General features: G+C 38.5%; 1 protein-coding gene across 1 annotated transcript in view; it reads left to right on the top strand.

Moving 5' to 3' along the window:
• ANKFN1 (ankyrin repeat and fibronectin type III domain containing 1) overlaps positions 1-18,850 on the top strand; it is a 438,173-nt gene that overhangs the window by 259,657 nt on the left and 159,666 nt on the right. The window contains 2 exon segments of the mRNA XM_055133117.1: positions 13,305-13,506; positions 16,736-16,946. Coding sequence (XP_054989092.1) covers positions 13,321-13,506; positions 16,736-16,946 — 397 coding nt within the window. The 5' untranslated portion in view covers positions 13,305-13,320.

Raw genomic sequence — 18,850 nt, 5'->3', positions numbered from 1 at the left:
TATTTATTGCCCTGCATAACTATTTTCCCTGTTAGCCTTTGAATAGCCTTGGGGCTTAATTATCTGACCAACTCATTTCAATTTATCCAGTAATTTTCCAACTTTGCACGGAGGATCCTCCATCTCAGGATCCCTCTTAGTCCTACGCAAACCAAGACAGCTCAATGTGAGGAATCTTATCTGCCCGACCCCTCTGGATTTTCCAAGGTTGTGTACATTACAGTGGTCACAAAGTTGATCACCTGTATGGGTTTACTGAACACTAGAATCAGTATTGCCTTTCCGTTTTCTTTCTCATAAACTTGATCTTTCCCCTTAAAACATCAGTCACTGTCTTCATGTGGAAACACAGCTGGCTTTTCAGAATGTATTGAATAACTGAGTTCTCAAACACTGGAGAGGGTATTTCCATTCTGTCAGATATCATCGATATAACAGAGTTGGCCACCCACTATCAGCAATCATGGACGTACCTGTCATATTAACAGAAAGTAGGGAATAGGAAGGGAGGGGTCACACTTTCTTTTCTGTCTAGTTGTAGTCAAGATGAAATCTGAAGGTGCCAAGGTCATGTCCATGGCCTGGAGAGCAATCTTGCCCCAGACAGAAACACTCTTCTACCTGAATGTATCTGTCTACCCAGTTGTCAAGCCTGGTTAGAGTTTGTTTCTAAATATTCTATCTTACAACTGCCCCGTTCCCAGACTGACTCAGATCTATTTTCACAGCACAAATATGAGAAATTCCCATAAACATTTCCTGATGAAGTGGAAACTATGGTCATGCCAGAACTCCTCAGGGGGGCAAGAACTCTTGTCTTTAGAATTAGGGTCTAGGTAGAAGAAACTGGCAGCAGTCAGATCAAAGTTTCTTGGACAGAACAATAGAAGAGTTGTTAAGAGCTCCTTTGGAGGCACAGTTCAAATCCTGCCTTCTCCATTATTAAGCTGTAATATCTTGAACAAATTACCTCCTTCTCTCAGGCTCAGTGTCCTTGCTTATAAAACGAGAGTTTAATAATAGTGCTGACTTTTTCATAGGTTTGTTATTACATTTTGTCTTTGCTGTGAAGGAAAAATTTGTTGGTCGTGTGCTATTGAGTATTGAGACATACAGCCTCAGGGTTTCAAGAATGAAGGAAAAGGGGAGATAGTCAAAGAAGGAAGGAAAACAAATAAAGGTGGTTTGTCAGTGAACTAACCCAGGTTTCACCAAAAAACCACATCTGGTTGTCTGTTCGTATGTGATCACTTCCAGGAAGCCTTCAGAGCAATTTGCCAGGGATGAATGGAGGAAATCATGGGCTGGCTCTCGAAGGCTCCTCTCATTGGTCCAGTTTCCTCCATTTCCAAACAGTGGTACCCAGACCCTGTGGGTAGTGAGGCTGCAGCCTTTGTGGGTCTGGCTGAGTCAAAGCAGTTGCATCAGCTTGTCACCACAAGCAGGATGGAGGCTTGGCCAGGACCCATTCTTTACCCAAAACACCTTGGTGGTTAGTTAACAGACTCAGTAATATGGCAGCCAAGGTTCATGTTGAGAAGTTGGCCAGACCTTAGGGAACAGTTGGTTTTGAAATAAATTTTAGACTTTACTCCCTACAGGTGACTCTTGCTATTTTGGACTCAGATTATCCAGAAAACTGCCATTCTTTCCTTAGAACTTGGATTCAGGTGTATTCAGAAGTCTTTCAGAAGTGCACTAAAGTCAAACTACACTGTGTCCATGAGCACACATTTCAAATGTTGAGAAAGTCTAATTTATTGATTTAATTTATAGTTGGGACTCTTTTAGAAATTGTATTATTCAAGTTTATGAAGATTTTCACCTGTGTTTTGTTCTAGAAATTTCTGTTTTAACTTTTGCAATTGGATTTATAATTTCAAGTTAATTTTTATGTATAAATGAAGTGGGAATTGAGGTTCTTAATTTTTTTTCCATACATATGTCCATTATTCCAACTTTCTTTGTTGGGAAGAATATAGTCTGTCCCTAATGATTTACCTTGACACCTTGTTAAGAGTCAGTTGATCATATTTGTTTGGGTTATTTCTGGTCTCTATTTCATCTCATTCATCATATGTGAATTCTTATGCCATTGTCTTTATCTCTATAGCTATCCTTATGTATGCTTTGATTACTGTAATTTCATAGCAAGTCTTGAAATCAGGTAATGTCAGTCCTCGAACTTTGTTCTTTTTCAAAGTTGTTTGGGCAATTTTAAACTCTTCCTATTTGTTCCCTCTCTTCCTTTCCCTTTCTTATTGTTGTTGCAATGTCCAGGGACAAAGACACTAAGTTGAGGTGCTATCTCATACCTGATTGTGGTGCCTGTGATCACGTCAGCCATGATGGGTATTGCATTCAGTGATGGGGGGTGGGGGTTGGGGGGAATCAAACTCACAACCTCACAACCTTACATGCAAAGTAGGCACTTCATGCATCACAGAACTGAACTCAGTCCTTTTTATTATTTTTTAATTTTATGGAGAATTTTTTAAAGAGAACTTAGACAACTTAATTTTTGTGTGTGTGATGCCTTTTCCATCTGAGTTCAGTATCAGAGCAACATTAGTCTCAAAAATGAAGTCAAATTTTTTAATGAATTATGTGTAGAATTGACATTACTGCCTTCATAAATATATGGCACAATTAACAGTTATTTTATTTTATTGAGATAATAAATTATTCATGTTCAGAAACATTGTGGAGAAACTAGAAGTTAGCTTCTCATAAGGGTCAGGAGTACTCTTAGAGAAATCTTTTCTTAGATCCCAGAGCTATAATGCAAAGATCAATCCACCTTAAGTAAAGGTTCAGGTCCCTCTAAGCCTTTTGGAAGAAAGGGATTTAAAAAAAATAACACATCTTCTTTCTTAAGAACAAAGTCTGTGGGCTTTAGTTTTATTGATCACTGTCACCGTCACTGTCATCCCGTTGCTCATCATTTTGTTCGAGCGGGCACCAGTAACATCTCTCATTGAGAGACTTATTGTTACTGTTTTTGGCATATATAATATGCACGGGTAGCTTGCCAGGCTCTACCGCGAGGGCTCGGTACTCTCGGTAGCTTGCCGGGCTCTCCGAGAAGGGCCGAGGAATCGAACTCAGGTCTGCCGCGTGAAAGGTGAATGCCCAACCACTGTGCTATCGCTCCAGCCCAGTTTTTTTGTTAAATGAATAAATTTATAAGAACTGTTATATATATGTATGTAAAAGAATACTGCTCAACAGATGTGAACAAATATTGAGACATGTAATATATAAATGAATCTCAAAATAATTAAGCTGAGTTACAGTGTCAGATTTTTAAGGTACATTTGATAATTCCTTTTGTAAGAAATTCTAGACAATGAATAACATCAGAAGGCAGACAGGAGCAACAGACCTGAACTAAATAGATGTCAAATATTCATTTGTTGAACATCTATTTACTTCAAGCACTCTGATAAAATAATTTATATGTATTCTCTCATTAAATGCTCTCATATACCTTTTAGACATTGACTGTTATAACTAAGATAAGGAACACTGTTAACGAATAAGAAAATATAGGGAATCTGAATATATTGTTAATGGTCATCACGGTATCACTGTCACTGCCATACCATTGATGATCGATTTTCTCGAGCGGGCGCCAGTAACGTCTGCATTCGTCCTAGCCCTGAGATTTTAGCAGCCTCTCTTTACTCATTCTTCCCAATGATGCCGCATTGGAGCCTCTTTCAGGGTAAGGGGAATGAGACCCATCACTGTAACTGTCTTTGCCATATCAAATATGCCACAGAGAGCTTGCCAGGCTCTGTCATGCAGGCAGAATGCTCTAGGTACCCTGCCAGGTTCTCTGAGAGAGAGAACTAGGCTATCAGAGGTTGTACCCCATAGCTGGAAGCCTTCTTCATGAGCAGAGGGGAGAAGTCAAATGGAATAGAGAAGGGATCACTAAGAAAATGATGGCTGGAGAATCAGTCGAGATGGGAGATGTGTGCCAAAAGTAGACAATGGACCAAACATTATGACCTCTGAGTGTCTGTGTTGTAAGCCATAATGCCCAAAAGTAGAGAGAGAGTATGGGGAATATTGTCTGTCATGGAAGCAGTGGGAAGGGGTGGGAAGGGGGAGGGTATACCGGGGATATTGGTGGTGGGGAATATGCACTGGTAGAAGATGGGTGTTTGATCATTGTGTGATTGTAACCCAAACATGAAAGCTTGTAACTATCTCACGGTGATTCAATAAAATAAAAAAAAAATTTAAATAAAGAGGTCGCGCTCCCGGAATGTTGTTTTATAATCTCTGGATCTTGGTAGTTGAGGGGATTAAACAGCTGCAGAGGCAGTTTGTGGGTGTGGCTGCCAAGCTACTGGAAAATGGGGGAGTCTGGGTGGAGGAGGCCCAGTCCCAATCCGAGCAGGTTTGGAGATCTCAGCCCAGGGTCCCACATACCTGGGTTCCTCTGCCGGTTCCTTCATGCATGAGGCTCATCCAAAAGTGTGGAGAGGGGCCTTGAGCATGGCTGTGGCTGAGTTCCAGTGGTCTTTGGCTGCCGGGGCTCTGCTTGGGGTGGGGACCCTCCAAGGGGCACCGGTGAAGACAGTCAGGTGGGGGGGGGGGAGAGACTCTGCGTCTCTCTCTTCCAGGAGCATTGTTTTATAGTCTCTGGATCTTGGCCATTGATGGGATTACACGGTGGCTGGGGGCAATTTGTGGGTGTGACTGCCAAGCTACTGGAAAATGGGGGGGTCTGGGTGAAGGAGATAAAGAACACTGTTAATGAATAAGAAAACATAGGGAATCAAAATATGGTTCAATGGTCATACAATGATTAACGGTCATACATAAATAATAAATAAATAGAAATGGTCATACATAAATTAATAAATAGGAAAGCCAAGATTATTTCAAATTATTTCTGCCAAATAGCAGTCCCTACTTGTAAAAATGTGCTTCAAAACACTATGATTATCTTGAGGTTGAAGAATGAAATGAATGTAACTATAGATCTGTCTGTAGAGTTTGTCAGTGAAATTGGTGAATAAAGAATGCTCTCTGGAGAGTATTATCTCAGATATAGCACAAGAATAGTGGCTTCCCTGTTAGGCGTCTATTTTGCCCTTCATAAATTTCATTCAACATTTGAATGAAATGTTTTTTTTTTCTAGCTCAATCTTATCTTCGGGGTACAGAGAGCTTGAGCGCTTGTTACTATAATTTCCAAGAAGCTCTTATAGGTGCTGTGGGAATTATGTAATACCATCAAGAATCACATTACCACATTCACACAGAGTAACTGAGAATAAGTGAATAAATTTTCATGCTTCATTTTTTAAATTTATTTTAGTTTTGTCCTTTTAATGCCATTAAATACAGTGTATTTATAATTTAATTTTTACTTGTGTTTTAGATAGAAAGAAGAAAAGATGATAGATATGAGATGGGCTCTAGCATATTTTACAGTATCTTTCCTCTCTTGTGTATTGAGATTTTTCTTTTTGTTATATTTTTACGGTGATTATGTTGTGTTTTTGAATGGACCTATTTAATTTTAGCCAATAAAGTGTTTATTTATTTTCTTGGATATGATGATTAATGGACTGGAGTGATAGCACAGCAGGTAGGGCATTTGCCTTGCATGTGGCTGACCCAGGTCCGATTCCACTGTCCCTCTCAGAGAGCCCGGCAAGCTACCGAGAGTATCCCACCTGTATGGCAGAGCCTGGCAAGCTCCCTGTGGCATATTCAATATGCCAAAAACAGTAACAATAAGTCTCACAATGGAGATGTTACTGGTGCCCACTCGAGCAAATTGATGAACAACGGGACGGCAGTGCTACAACAGTGACAGTGCTATGATGATTAACATTTTCCACAAAATTTGCATCTTTGAATCATCACTATTTCTTCAAATATTCTTTCTCCCCCTTCTCTATCCTCTGGTATTCCTATTCATATGTCTGTATATTTGATGATATTTCATAGATCTCTGACCTTTTGTTCATTTTTATTCATTTTTTGCTCTTCAATTTGAATGATAAATTGACCTGTCTTCAGATTTGTTGATTATTCTTCCTGCTCAAATCTTATATGTATATCCCCTAGTAAAGTTTTCATTCTGGTCCTTATAACTTTCAAGACCAGAATTTCTTTTTGATTTGGGTATAATTTATATTTTCTACATTTGTACTGATAATGTCTTTGGTGAAACACCATTCTTATAATTTTCTTCATTTTGGATGACAACATTTCCTCCAGTTCTTTGAAAAAAATTAAAATATCAGACTTAAGATATCTAAGTCAAACATTTGGGTTTCTTTAGGGACAGTGTTATAGTTGTACATGAAGCATACTATTTTGTATATCTGCATGTCTCATGGGTTTTGCTGAAATCCAGGCATTTTGAATAATATCATGTGCCAACTTTGGAAATCAGATTTTCTCTTCAGTGTATGGTGTTTAGTGATTTTTCAAATTTTAATCCATCAAGTCAAGACTGGATCTTTGGAAGATTTTTGTTTGTGTGATTTTTGTTTGTTTGTTTTATTGCACATGACCACCTTTGTGTGAGTAACAAGTTATCATATAACAATTCAGTCTCTGTGGTGCGAGATGGTATCTCATTGTTGTTTTGATCTGCATCTCCCTGATAATTAGTGATGTCGAGCATTTTCTCATGTGCCTCTCAGCCATTTGGATTTCTTCTTTGGGGAAATTTCTGTTCATTTCATCACTGTATCTTCTGAGGTGCAGAAGCTTCTTAGTTTAAGGTCACTGTCACTGTCACTGTCATCTTGTTGCTCATCGATTTGCTCGAGCGGGCACCAGTAACGTCTCTCACTGAGAAACTTATTGTTACTGTTTTGGGCATATCCAATACGCATGGGTAGCTTGCCAGGCTCTGCTGTGCGGGCTCCATACTCTCGGTAGCTTGCCGGGCTCTCCGAGAGGGGCGGAAGAATTCGAACTCCTGTCAGCCGCGAGAAAGGCAAACGCCCAACTGCTGTGCTATCGCTCCAGCCCTTAGTTTAAGGTAGTCCCATTTATTTATCTGTTTTCACTTGCTTGGCCAGTGGTGTGTCAGCTTTGAAGAAGTTGGCTACAATGTCGTGGAGGGTTTTGCCGACCTTGTCTTCAATGTACCTTAGGGATTCTGGTCTGATGCAACTTCTGGCAGAAATTTCTCTGGACTTAGTTACTAAAATACTAAAATACAGAAATCCAAAACCTCGCGGCCGTTATTGTGGCCACACGACCTCATATCTCTTAATTTTCAGCAATGGAAAACAAATTATCAAATGCTTCCTTTCCAGCAGGTCTGTCTTTGGACGTGGGGAACTCCAAAAAATAATAGTGAGCTTTTTGTTGAAATATTGAATGTAATCAATGTAAAGAGAAAGTAAAGTGAAATTTATCAGCGACACAGGCGGGGTGGGGATCTAAGGGGGTGGGGAAATGGGGGGGAGGTTTACTGTGGGTCTTGGTGGTGGAATATGTGCACTGGTGAAGGGATGGGTGTTTGAGCATTGTATAACAGACTTAAGCCTGAAAGCTTTGTAACTTCCCACATAGTGATTCAATAAAAAAAAATAATTAAAAAAAAACCAATTCAACAGAAGTAACCTTAAATGTTTGGAACTAGTAAGTCTCCCACTCTTTGCAATGTTTCTCTGTTTGCAAGGTGGGGAGCTCACGAGGCAGCTGACAGCACTGCCTTTGTCTTTAGTTCTTGCTTACAGAGCCTCAAAGTCAGGCAGAGATGAGAACCTAGATCTTTCCCAGGTATTTTCTGAGGAAGTCTCCCATTCTGGACATGCATGTGCTCTCCTAGATCCTCCTGAATATGTCCGAGTTTTTCAAAGCCCTCTATGAATTCTTTAAATTTTTCTAATTTTTTAATTAATTCTCTAAATATTTCTGATGTACACTTATTGGTCCCATTCTTAGCCACTTCTTCAGACAGCTGTGATGTTAAGTAATAGCTAATGTTTAGCTTTTGACAGATGCCCAAGAGGAAAAGGTTCTTTGCACTTGGTGAGCTCAGGTCAGGTTAAATAAAGGAAAATCTTATGAGTAGGCTCTTAGAGGGAACCGCTAGAGGTCCACAGTGACAGTGCCCTGAAGATGAGGCTCTGAAGAAGTTCCAGAGCTGTGTCTGCACTATCCAGGGCCTCTGAGCCTATGGTTTTTACTATGACTAGGAGCTATTTGTATTTTAAGGTACCACAATGCTGGAAATACAGAAAATTTGCTTGTTTGCTTGTTTGTTGTTTGGGGGCCACATCTGGCAATGCTTAGGGATTACTCCTGGCTCTGAACTCAGGAATCGCCCCTAGCATACTCAAGGGATCATATAGAATGCCGGGGGGTAGAACCCAAGTCTGCCGTATCCAAGACAAGACTCCTACCCACTATTCTATCACTCTTGTCCCACAATTTTTTAAATGCCACAAAGTTCAATTATTACAAAGTTATCCATTTTCACCAGTAAATTATTGTCCTACAATGCTGCAAAAAAAAAGCTAGTTTATTTCCAGTGCCCTTAAAAAGTTATTTGAAGTTTTTGAGGGGAAGAGTTTTCCTCACCCTGGAATACCCAGGGTTACTCCAAGCTCTGTGCTCAGGGAATAACTCCCGGCAGTGCTATGGGGGTATGGCCATATGTAGTGATGGCCCAGGGACCAAATCTGGTCCATAGTGTACAAGGCAAGCACCCCACTTACTGTGTTATCTTTCCAGTCCTGACCATAACAAATTTTGCTAATGTCCTCAGTACTTCTGTGAAAACAGAATTTTCAGAGGTCCTTATTTTGTTCTTCTTACTGACATACTATTCTTTGGTTTTTAGTCTTTTTATTGAATTTTGGGTTACATCTGGCAAGGTGCAGAGATTGCAAAGTGCACCTGGCACTGCACTCAGGCGTTACTCCCAGTGATGCTTGGGAGAACATCTGGGGTGCTAGTAACCAAACCTGGGTTGGCAACATTCAAGACAGTTGCCAGTTGTACTATTGCTTCAGCCCTGTTTTCAGTCTTCCTTTAAAATTTACACTTATGTGGATTACTTTAAATTTTAAAAAGTTTCAATTGGAGGTTTTTGTCTTTTATTATTGGAGAAAATCACTTGAATGTTTTATACTCACAGATATATTTAATCCTAGACCTTCACAGGACTAAGAACAACAGTTTCCATTCATTATGTTTTAACTTCGTTTCTTTTTTAATTTCTTGTTTAGACATATCATTACTCCTCTCATTCTCTAATGTAATTTCAAGTTTCACTTTCTATTTGTTTTACTATGTTACTGAATTTTTTCTTTTCTCTTATTTTCTTGCTTCTTTTTCTTGGGGGGGGGCATACCCAGTGCTCAGGGCTTTTTTCTGGCTCTATTGCATAGGGATCATTCCTTGTGGAATTTGGGGCACCATATGAAATGTTGCAGATTGAAGCCCAGGTGGCCACACATAAGGCAAGCACCTCACTCGCTTATCACTCCAGCCTGCAGTAACTGAAACTTTTGTATCAAGATTAAAACTACTTAATATCATCAGTGAATATTATAATATATTTAATATAATATTATATATAATATATTATAATATATTTAATATAATATTAAATATTATAATATTTCAAGACAGTATTTTGAACAAACAGAAAAATATTCAAATGATTACAATGTATGTTGATATATCTGTATTAGGAAGAAGACTTAAAGTATAACCTCAATCATGATGCTCTTTATTGAGTGACTACTATGACCAAAGGGAATAGGTTTAGTTTTCTCAACTCTGTAAAATTGTGTTATTATGGATTTTTAAAACACATGGTTAAATAAAGTTAATAAAGTACCCAAAGTCATGAGACTATAGATAACAAAAATTATGGTTCAAATTTTTCTTTGCCGAATCTTAAAGCCAAAATTTTACTATATAGTAAGTATTGATGCCTTTCCATAAGGGCAAAAATTTGAGAGGCCAGTTAGCTGTGAGTGACATATGTGTCTACAGGAACAAACAAAGCACAGAAAGTTGAGTTTCTCAGATTTTCTCATCAGATGAAAATTTAAATATACAGGATGAAAAAGAAAGTATAACGAGAGGTGAAATCTAGAAGAGCAGAAACATACTAGAGGATGGCCTGGAAGGAAGGGACAGCTGGGAGAGAATGAGAAGGCAATCAAAGAGAGGAGAAAGTCCACCTCCTTTGACTGGAGGGAACAGATGGGAGATGAGCAGAGACAAAAGGGGCCATGTGGGTAGGTGTCATTAGTTAGAGGGCAAGTTACTGGAATTTGATCAATCAACAAGAATTTATTTGCTGGACTCCTGGGCACGGTGGGAGATACAAAAGAATGTAGAGTTATTTTGGGAAAGATAATCATGTAGACAAGACAGATGGCTTGAACTGGGGCGTTTAATGCTGAAGGAAAAGGCTCGAGACAGAAGGCAGAAAGAATCCCCGTGTGAGCCAGCTTTCGTGTCAATCTGGAAGTTTAGAAGATGGAAACAAACTAGAAGAAATGCAATAGTTGTAGTTGCATCAAAAGCAAAGGATTTTTTTTAGATAAAAAAGAAAAGATGCCAAGTCACCTACTCTTCCATTTCTGCTTTTGTGTAAATTAAAGATCATTAAATGTTTCTGAAAGCACACTCACCCTACAGATGGTGCTTTAAATCCTCCTCCCCGATATAAATGTGCCCATTTAGCGAAGACAGAGTAGAGCCTAGGAGACATGAGTAATGCTGACTATGACCTTGGAAGACACTTGGGAGTCTTTTGGTCTTGAAGGAAAATGGAAACAAGGCATAAAAAGGGTCTAAAGACATTGGGCAATGTAATGAAGGTGAATTTCCATTCGATTTTTTTTTCAGAAGTTTGCTTTAGGTTTACTTTTCTGAATTTCCATTTGTTAAAACGAAAGTAAGTCAAGGTTACTTGAAGCTTGTAGACACAGAATCCAATATGAGGCAGAAGGAGGAAATGAGCTTTCTGAGTAGCTCCTTAGTATGTCACATTTGGTAGAATATGTGCATTCATTCAGTCTAAAGTATCTGTTGAGGATACTCTATTTAAAAATGATGGTTACCATGAATCTTCTTTTGTTTCAAGCTCTTTGCACGCAGTGGGCTCATTGAATTATCACACCATAATATGTATACATTATTATGCCCATTTTATAAATGAGAGAAATTAAAATCAGACATGTCGAGTAACTTTCCCCCAAATCATATAGTTAGTAGATGGATTAATAGCAATTCATGTCCTAATCGCAACTATCTTTCTTTTACCTGGTGCATGTTTTTACATGTACATTTTAGTTATACCAGCAACATGAAAAGTAATACTTGGCAACTCTTGTTTTCAAGATGCCTGGTCTAGATGAAAAAGACAAGGAAACAGTTGTAACCCAATAAGATAATTTGTATAATAGACAAATATTAAGTTTTGAATAAAGAAGTACTTCAATTAGCCTGGAGTTGTAGGAGATTTCTTGAGCATAGACTTTAAAGCTCAGCAAACATTTCCTATGTCATAAACCACAGATAGCATTCCAATACATGAGAAGCAGTTTGTACATGGAAAATGAATTTGTATGATTTCATTTTCTAGTCTGAAGTCTGAAGCACAAAATGTAGGGATAAAGGAAGAGATGAAACTGAAAAGGTAAGCACCTGTATGTGAACATAAGACATTTAGATTTTATCTCACTGCAAGTGGATGTCATTAAAGTCAGCCTTATGTAGATGTCTGTCAATTAAAATGTTTCTCCGTGATATTCTATCATGGGCTCCATTGGTCTACAAAAATTCAAGGAGTGGGCATGACTAGAAGTTCAGTAGCACTGGCAGTATTATAAATGGAAAATTCCATTGGAAAAGAGTAAAGATGATGCAAGGGCAGCAACATGCTCTAGAGACACCTAAGCCAAATGTGTCAGCGGCTGCTTCAGACACTGAGACATTTTGTTCATCATTGCCTTGACCAGTTATTACATTAATGTATGTATTTATCTAATACCTAACTTCTTAAACAGTGAATCACCACCCCATATGGGGTCATGTAACTGAGGTCACCAAAAAATTGACAACAGTGAAATATTTTGAAACTTGCCATGACTAAATGTTTATTTTAAATAAAACATATAATTAATATGAGATGTTTCTGGCAGTGCTCACTCATGTTGCATTTCTAGTTGAAAAGAGGTCATGGTGTGAAAAGAAGTCCTGCTCTACTACATCTACATGGCTGTAGAATCCCACTAGCTAATAAAAGTATAATTTGTTTAGAGAAATGAATATTTTCTATTGTTAAATCCTCTGGCCTTTATCAGATGTCATAGTGGAAAACTAAAAGTAATGGCGGGGGTGTCACAAACATCCTCATATGGTAGTTTCATATATTTTTCCTCTATGAAGAACATTTTTTAAATATCAGTATGATATCAACATGCTCTGCAAGAGTATTTCTGCACAGAGTAATGGCACCATGAGTTTGAACGTAAAACAGAAAGAACCCTACCATGCCAGATAGCCTTAATCTGGTGAAATCAGGATTTCAATAGTAATACAAAATAGTGATGGATTACTTTTGAAGTGTCATGGCAACATCCAAGAAGCTGTCTTCAGGTATGACACTGGTTAGCACTTACTTAAGAGATCTATTGATCAGACAGGCACTCCTTGGAGAATGCCCAAAACACGTGTTTTGAAGAACAGACATACTCTTGGTACTCTGGGGTGAGCAGGCAAACAGGGATGGACCAATGAGTGCAAACTCCTTAATCCCTCAAACATTGAGATAGCTCATCAAGCCTCACACAACAGGCCCATTTTTACACCTCTGGAGAAGAGGGGTCTGCAGGGAGTAACCACACTCTCATGTATACCCAACAGAGGGCAGCATCTAGAAGGAGGTAAGTGGAATGATTCCAATTACATATAATCAAGAACTGAGCAGACCCCATTAGGTAATAAAATTGAAGTGCTTCCATACCGTAGTCTGGAGATCAAAGGATTTTAGGTAGAGATTTATGACATACAGATTATTTTTATATGCAAATGAATATGTCTACATATTAATTAGAGGTTATAATTTTACTCCTGCCACCAATTAGGTTTGAGGTCATAAACAAACTTCCCTAGGTTTTAACATTCTCATCTAGAAGTAAAAGAAGCTGGATCTGATGATCTCTCAGGTCACTTCCAACTATAATATTTTATTGGGATTCCAGAAGCTTATTGGAGATGGAAAAGAATCGTTGGCAATGAATATATTATGTAAATTATACATCAGGTTTTCTTTCTCTTAGGAATTTCCGGGTGAAAATGACGCAACAAATGCAGAACTTACATCTTTCTCAATCAAAAAAACATAGTGCTCCATCCTCTCCCAATGCTGCCAAACGCCTGTACAGGAACCTTTCTGAGAAGCTGAAGGGGAGTCACTCATCATTTGATGAGGCCTATTTCAGAACAAGGACTGACAGGCTGAGTCTCCGAAAGACCTCAGTGGTAATAAAACTCTTCTTATTCTCATCTTGGTTTGTTTTCTCTGTTATGTTTGGATTTACGGCTATCCTAAGAAGATCCACGTTTGCTTCATAATCTTAGTTAAAAGTTGATGAATGCAGAAAGTCAGGTAAGGCAAGCACTGCACATACCCGTGGAGTTAGCCAAAGTTTGAGTGTTGAATTTGTTTTTCCTTTTCTTTTTAATTTTTCTCTTTATTCCTTAGTTTTTCCTTTTATAACAAGGCAAAGAAAGTCCCACAAACTAGAACTTCGACAACCATGGGAGTAGGAGACTAAATAAGCTTTCTGGGAATTTGATGTTAATTCAAGTATTGTGAGCTACAAACAATATTTTAATAATTATTTATAATGTATATTCCAAGATGAGTCATTCAAAGCATAATATAAGCTCAAAATATGCATAAGTACTACAAATTAGGAAATAGTGTGATGCTAGAGAGAGAGATAGAGATAGATGAAGAGTGTTTAAACCATAAACAGAGAAAGAAAGCAAGAAAAATAATTGACAAAAATAATTTAACAAAATAAAATAATAAGGATGGAAAGTGAAACATACCAAAAACTATGGAAATATGCTACCTACAAGTTATTGTATCATTTACCTCTGAGTTCCCAGTCAAAGCAGAATAGGAAATGCAATTGGTTTCAGCATGCCATTAGCTGATATCTGAAAATACATCATCTGTTGAAAGTAATGAGGACATTGGTGGTGGGAAATGTATACTGGTGAAGGGATGGGTATTGGGACACTATTTGACTGAAATCAAATCACGAATAATTTTGTAACTGTGTATCTCACTGTGATTCAACATAAATAGACCAATAAATAAATTTTTAAAATTAATGAGCATTTTCTGTTACCAAATCTTCTTACCTTTAAAAGATGTCATAGTGAAATAAATACAAGATAATAAGTAGTTAAAATTGGGATGTTATAGATATTCTTATAGATATTCTTATATAGGTATTCTTATGGTTTCTTAGTATGCTTTTATTACCATTTACATATTTTTATATTCTCAAGTCCCACCTTAAGATGCCATAGTTTTGATGCATATTTCTTTATTCCTGCCATTTGGAAGTATTTTTTTTTAATTAGTGAATCACCATGAGTTACAGTTACAAACTTATGAACTTTCATGTTTGCATTTTGTTTATATCCCTCCACCAGTGCCCAGACCCCTCCACCAATGTTCCCAGTATCCCTCCCACCCTCCCACCCCATCCCCCCACCCCACTTCACCTCTGTGGCAGGGCATTCCTTTTTGTTCTCTCTCTCCTTTTGGGTATTATGTTTTGCAATAGAGGCACTGCGTGGCCATCGTGTTTGGTCTATAGTCTATTTTCAGTGCACATCTCCCATCCCGTGCTGGTCCTCAGATATTCTTATATAGTAATTTCTTATAACATATAAGGACATTACATTATCATGTTTGCTCGGGTATTTCTGCAGTGGGTAATGGGACCATTTGTTTTAGCTTAAGACAGAAATGAGCCCTAACCTTTTAGATAGAAGCGTGCTAGGATTTGCCAACAAAAGCATGGAGGAGGAAATGACTTCAGAGTGAAAGCAAATATGGTTCATGAGAAATCAGACATACTAAGAATTTTGAACAAATACACAACTGTGGACAGCACAGTATTGAACTTTGCTCTCATTTGTTTTCTCATTTCAAGCCCATCTTCCAGGAAGGTGTGGTTGTGGCTGAGTTATGGCTTAAGCATCAGGGACTCATCAATTTGGCAGGTTGTCAACAGAATGCTTTTCTATCCAACACTGTCCTTAGAAAAAATTGCTGCATACCAAAATAGTTTTATCCTCTGGATTCTCATTGTCAAAATAAGCATTTACATAATAGCTTTGTATTTTCCTCATGTGTTATGTACTCAGCTAAACTGACCTGTAGCCTTTGATAGAACTAACTTTTGATGAGACTAAAAATAAAACGTGCCAACCTAAATATTTGGTCACTGACAATCTTCCACATTGTAATCAGGCCATCACTATGCTGGATTAGTATCAGTGGTATTTCAACATTTTTAAAGACCAAGCAACACTTAGAGAAGAGACCAGACAGATATGTAGGTAGTATATATGTTTGTCTTTTCCCATAAACTACAGAAACATGTATGTGAGAGAATTTCAGAATTTTCTACTTTGTTTACCATTGATCCTTTTAAAGAACTTTTCAAAAGAGCTATATTATCTTAAGCTATTGTTTTTCTATAGGTGATTTATATCCTATAAATATTCAACATCAAGTCCTTCCAGATATAGTTTGCTGCTCAGTCAACTAAAACCCACCCTGTATAACACTCTCTTGAACCTTTCACATGAATATTCAGAAATACTACATGCTGATTGGTTTGGGCTCTGGATTAGTAAATAAGGTTTAGTACAAAGGAACCTAGGAGTTTGGAAATGAGCCTGCATGTAGTATGGAGGTATTGGGAAGTTGTAAATAAGGAAATGATATGCAACATTTATATCTTAGAAAGATCATTCTTTTGTCACTATGCAGCACCAGTTGGAAGAGATTGAGACAGGTCATGGGAGGTCACTGTGGGGTCCAGGAAACAAAGACAATTCCTGAGCAATAATAGAGACATTAGATAGAAATGGAGGGAAGGATATGCATTTCGAGAACCAGAGAGAGTATCTCCTCAACTGCCTGTTACTATATAATATCATCCCTGTCAACATTTCCCAGATTTATTCTTGCAGAACATTATTCAAAGGTATATTAAAACAAATGCAATGAGAAATAAATAGGTGAGGCACACCATGTTTCCCACTTCTGAAAAAGTCATAGTTGCATCGTGTTAAGATTATTAAGTGTGGTCTAATGGTAAAATAATAAGGTAACTTGCTTTCATCCAATGTTTACCAATCTTTTTGGACAAGCAACTTTCTTCACAGAACACCCTTTAATTACCTATCAAACATTTCGAAGAAGACTGGTTTTGAATAAAAATGGATTTTCCCTGTTATTTCCACATACTAGTCATATTATTCTACATTCACTCAGTGCATATCAAAGTACATATCTATTCAATGCCCAGTAGAAATGATGGATCCAACCTGCTTACTTTGGAGACCTCAGGATACATCACCATGAGAGCACTTATAAGTATCATAAAATTTAAAACCACTAAATTTTGACACACTTGTCTACATATTGTGCTAAACTGCTTTTGTTCTCCTGCAGAACTTCCAGGGCAATGAAGCTATGTTTGAAGCAGTTGAACAGCAAGACATGGATGCTGTGCAAATCCTTCTCTATCAATATACACCAGAAGAATTAGATCTCAACACACCAAACAGTGAGGGACTGACGCCGCTGGACATTGCCATCATGACCAACAATGTACCCATTGCTAGGATTCTTCTGAGAACAGGGGCCCGAGAGAGTCCACACTGTAAGTAAATCTGATAACCAAAACATGTAGTATTAACTCGGAGCCCTTCTTTTTGGCACCAGAATAGTCATTGTTGATATTATCATAGAAATAGTTGGCAAAAAGAAAAGAGAGAAATAGAGGGGAGGGCAATAAAAGGATGTCTGGGGGTAACTTAAGGGCAAGGGTCAGAGGCCTTGGGCCACATTACATAAAAATATTCATGTAAACCTAAGCCATCAGATTCAACACTACTGTAAGCATGGAACCCAAGCTACAATTAAACAGTTATTTAGAAATGTAACTGTCAGAGTCAGGCTGGAAGAAGCCTTGATGGATATTGGGATAAGCAGTGGAGGGATGGGGGCACAGGATGGCGGGATCAGAAGTGGGTACAACACTGTACAACTGAAAACCCACTGTAAACAACTACATAATTCGTGGTATCAAATAAAATAAGGTATGGTATACAAATGTAATGGAATACTACTCAGTCGTAAGAAAAGATGAAATCACGCAATTTTTTACTATGTGGCTGGATCTGAAAATATCGTGAAGTAAGTCAGGAGAGAGACAGATAGAGAATGATCTCCCACTTACATGTGCAATATAAAGAAACACAATAAGGGAATAACAAATGGTCAAAGGCACATAGAACCTGAAATCTGACTTCTAGAACTGAGCAGGGAGGGTTAGTTTGAGGACAAGGGCACTCTGGTGGAGGGCACAGTTAGGACATTGTATGTATGAGAACATTTGAAAATAGTACTGTATTGAATGTAATCAAAGTAAAGAGAAAGTAGAGTGAAATTTATCAGCTACACAGGTGGCGGGGGGCTGGGGAGGTGGGGGGTTGGGGGGAGGTTTACTGTGGTTCTTGGTGGTGGAATATGTGCACTGGTGAAGGGATGGGTGTTTGAGCATTGTGTAACTGAGACTTAAGCCTGAAAGTTTTGTAACTTTCCACATGGTGATTCAAAAAAAAAAAATAGTACTGTAAATCACACTGCCCAAAATTTAAAAATAAATAATAATTTTTTATCTTTTTATTTTTTTAAAGAAATATTTTATTGAAACATCGTGAAAAAAAGAAAAAAATACAAAGCTTTCAGGTTTAAGTCAAGTCAAATACTGATTAAACCATCATCCCTTCACCAGTGCACCCTTTCCACCACCAAGAACCCCAGTACACCCCCCTCCCACCCCACCCCATCTAAGTAGCTAATGATATTCCCATTATTCTCTTTATATATTGAGTACATTCCATATTTCCATACAGAACTCACTATTATTGATTGGAAATTTCCCCCAACAATCAGGCCTGCTGAATAGGCATCATCTAATAATTTCTCTTCATTGCTAAGAGTGAAGATTTTGAGTCCGCGCGGCCGCTATCGCTATCGTTTTGGGTTTCTAATATTTTAGCTCAGTTCACAGTCAGAATGGATAACTGCAAGAATCCGCTCTGGTGCCAAAATGGGTTAGGAGACCTCAGGATCACAGTCAATAGGCGCGGAGGGTCTGTTTCTCATGCCACGGCTCCGGATCATCTCTGGGCGGAAGGCGCGACGGGAACACCCCCCCTCCCAGGACCACCTACAGGCTACGTCACTAAAGAAAGTCCTACCTCCTGGTTGAGGGGTCTTAGAGGGTGGCTCTTACCACGTGGCTGCTACCGCTGCCGCCATTTTCACTCAGAAAAATGGGGTGGAGAGGGAAAAAAAATCCCTCCCCGGGCTGCACGAGGTTGTAGCTCAGTTCACAGTCAAAATGCATGGCTGCAAGAATCCGCTCTGGTGGCAAAATGGGTTAGGAGACCTCAGGATCACAATCAATAGGCGCGGAGGGTCTGTTTCTCGTGTTGCGGCTCCGGTTCATCTCCAATAATAATTTTTTAAAAAGAAATAGTTGGCAAAGCTGTAGGC

Source organism: Sorex araneus, chromosome 3 (genome assembly GCF_027595985.1).
Source record: "Sorex araneus isolate mSorAra2 chromosome 3, mSorAra2.pri, whole genome shotgun sequence".
NCBI lineage: Eukaryota > Metazoa > Chordata > Mammalia > Eulipotyphla > Soricidae > Sorex > Sorex araneus.
Note: the sequence above shows the minus strand (reverse complement) of the source record. Positions and strands in the feature narration are given on the sequence as shown.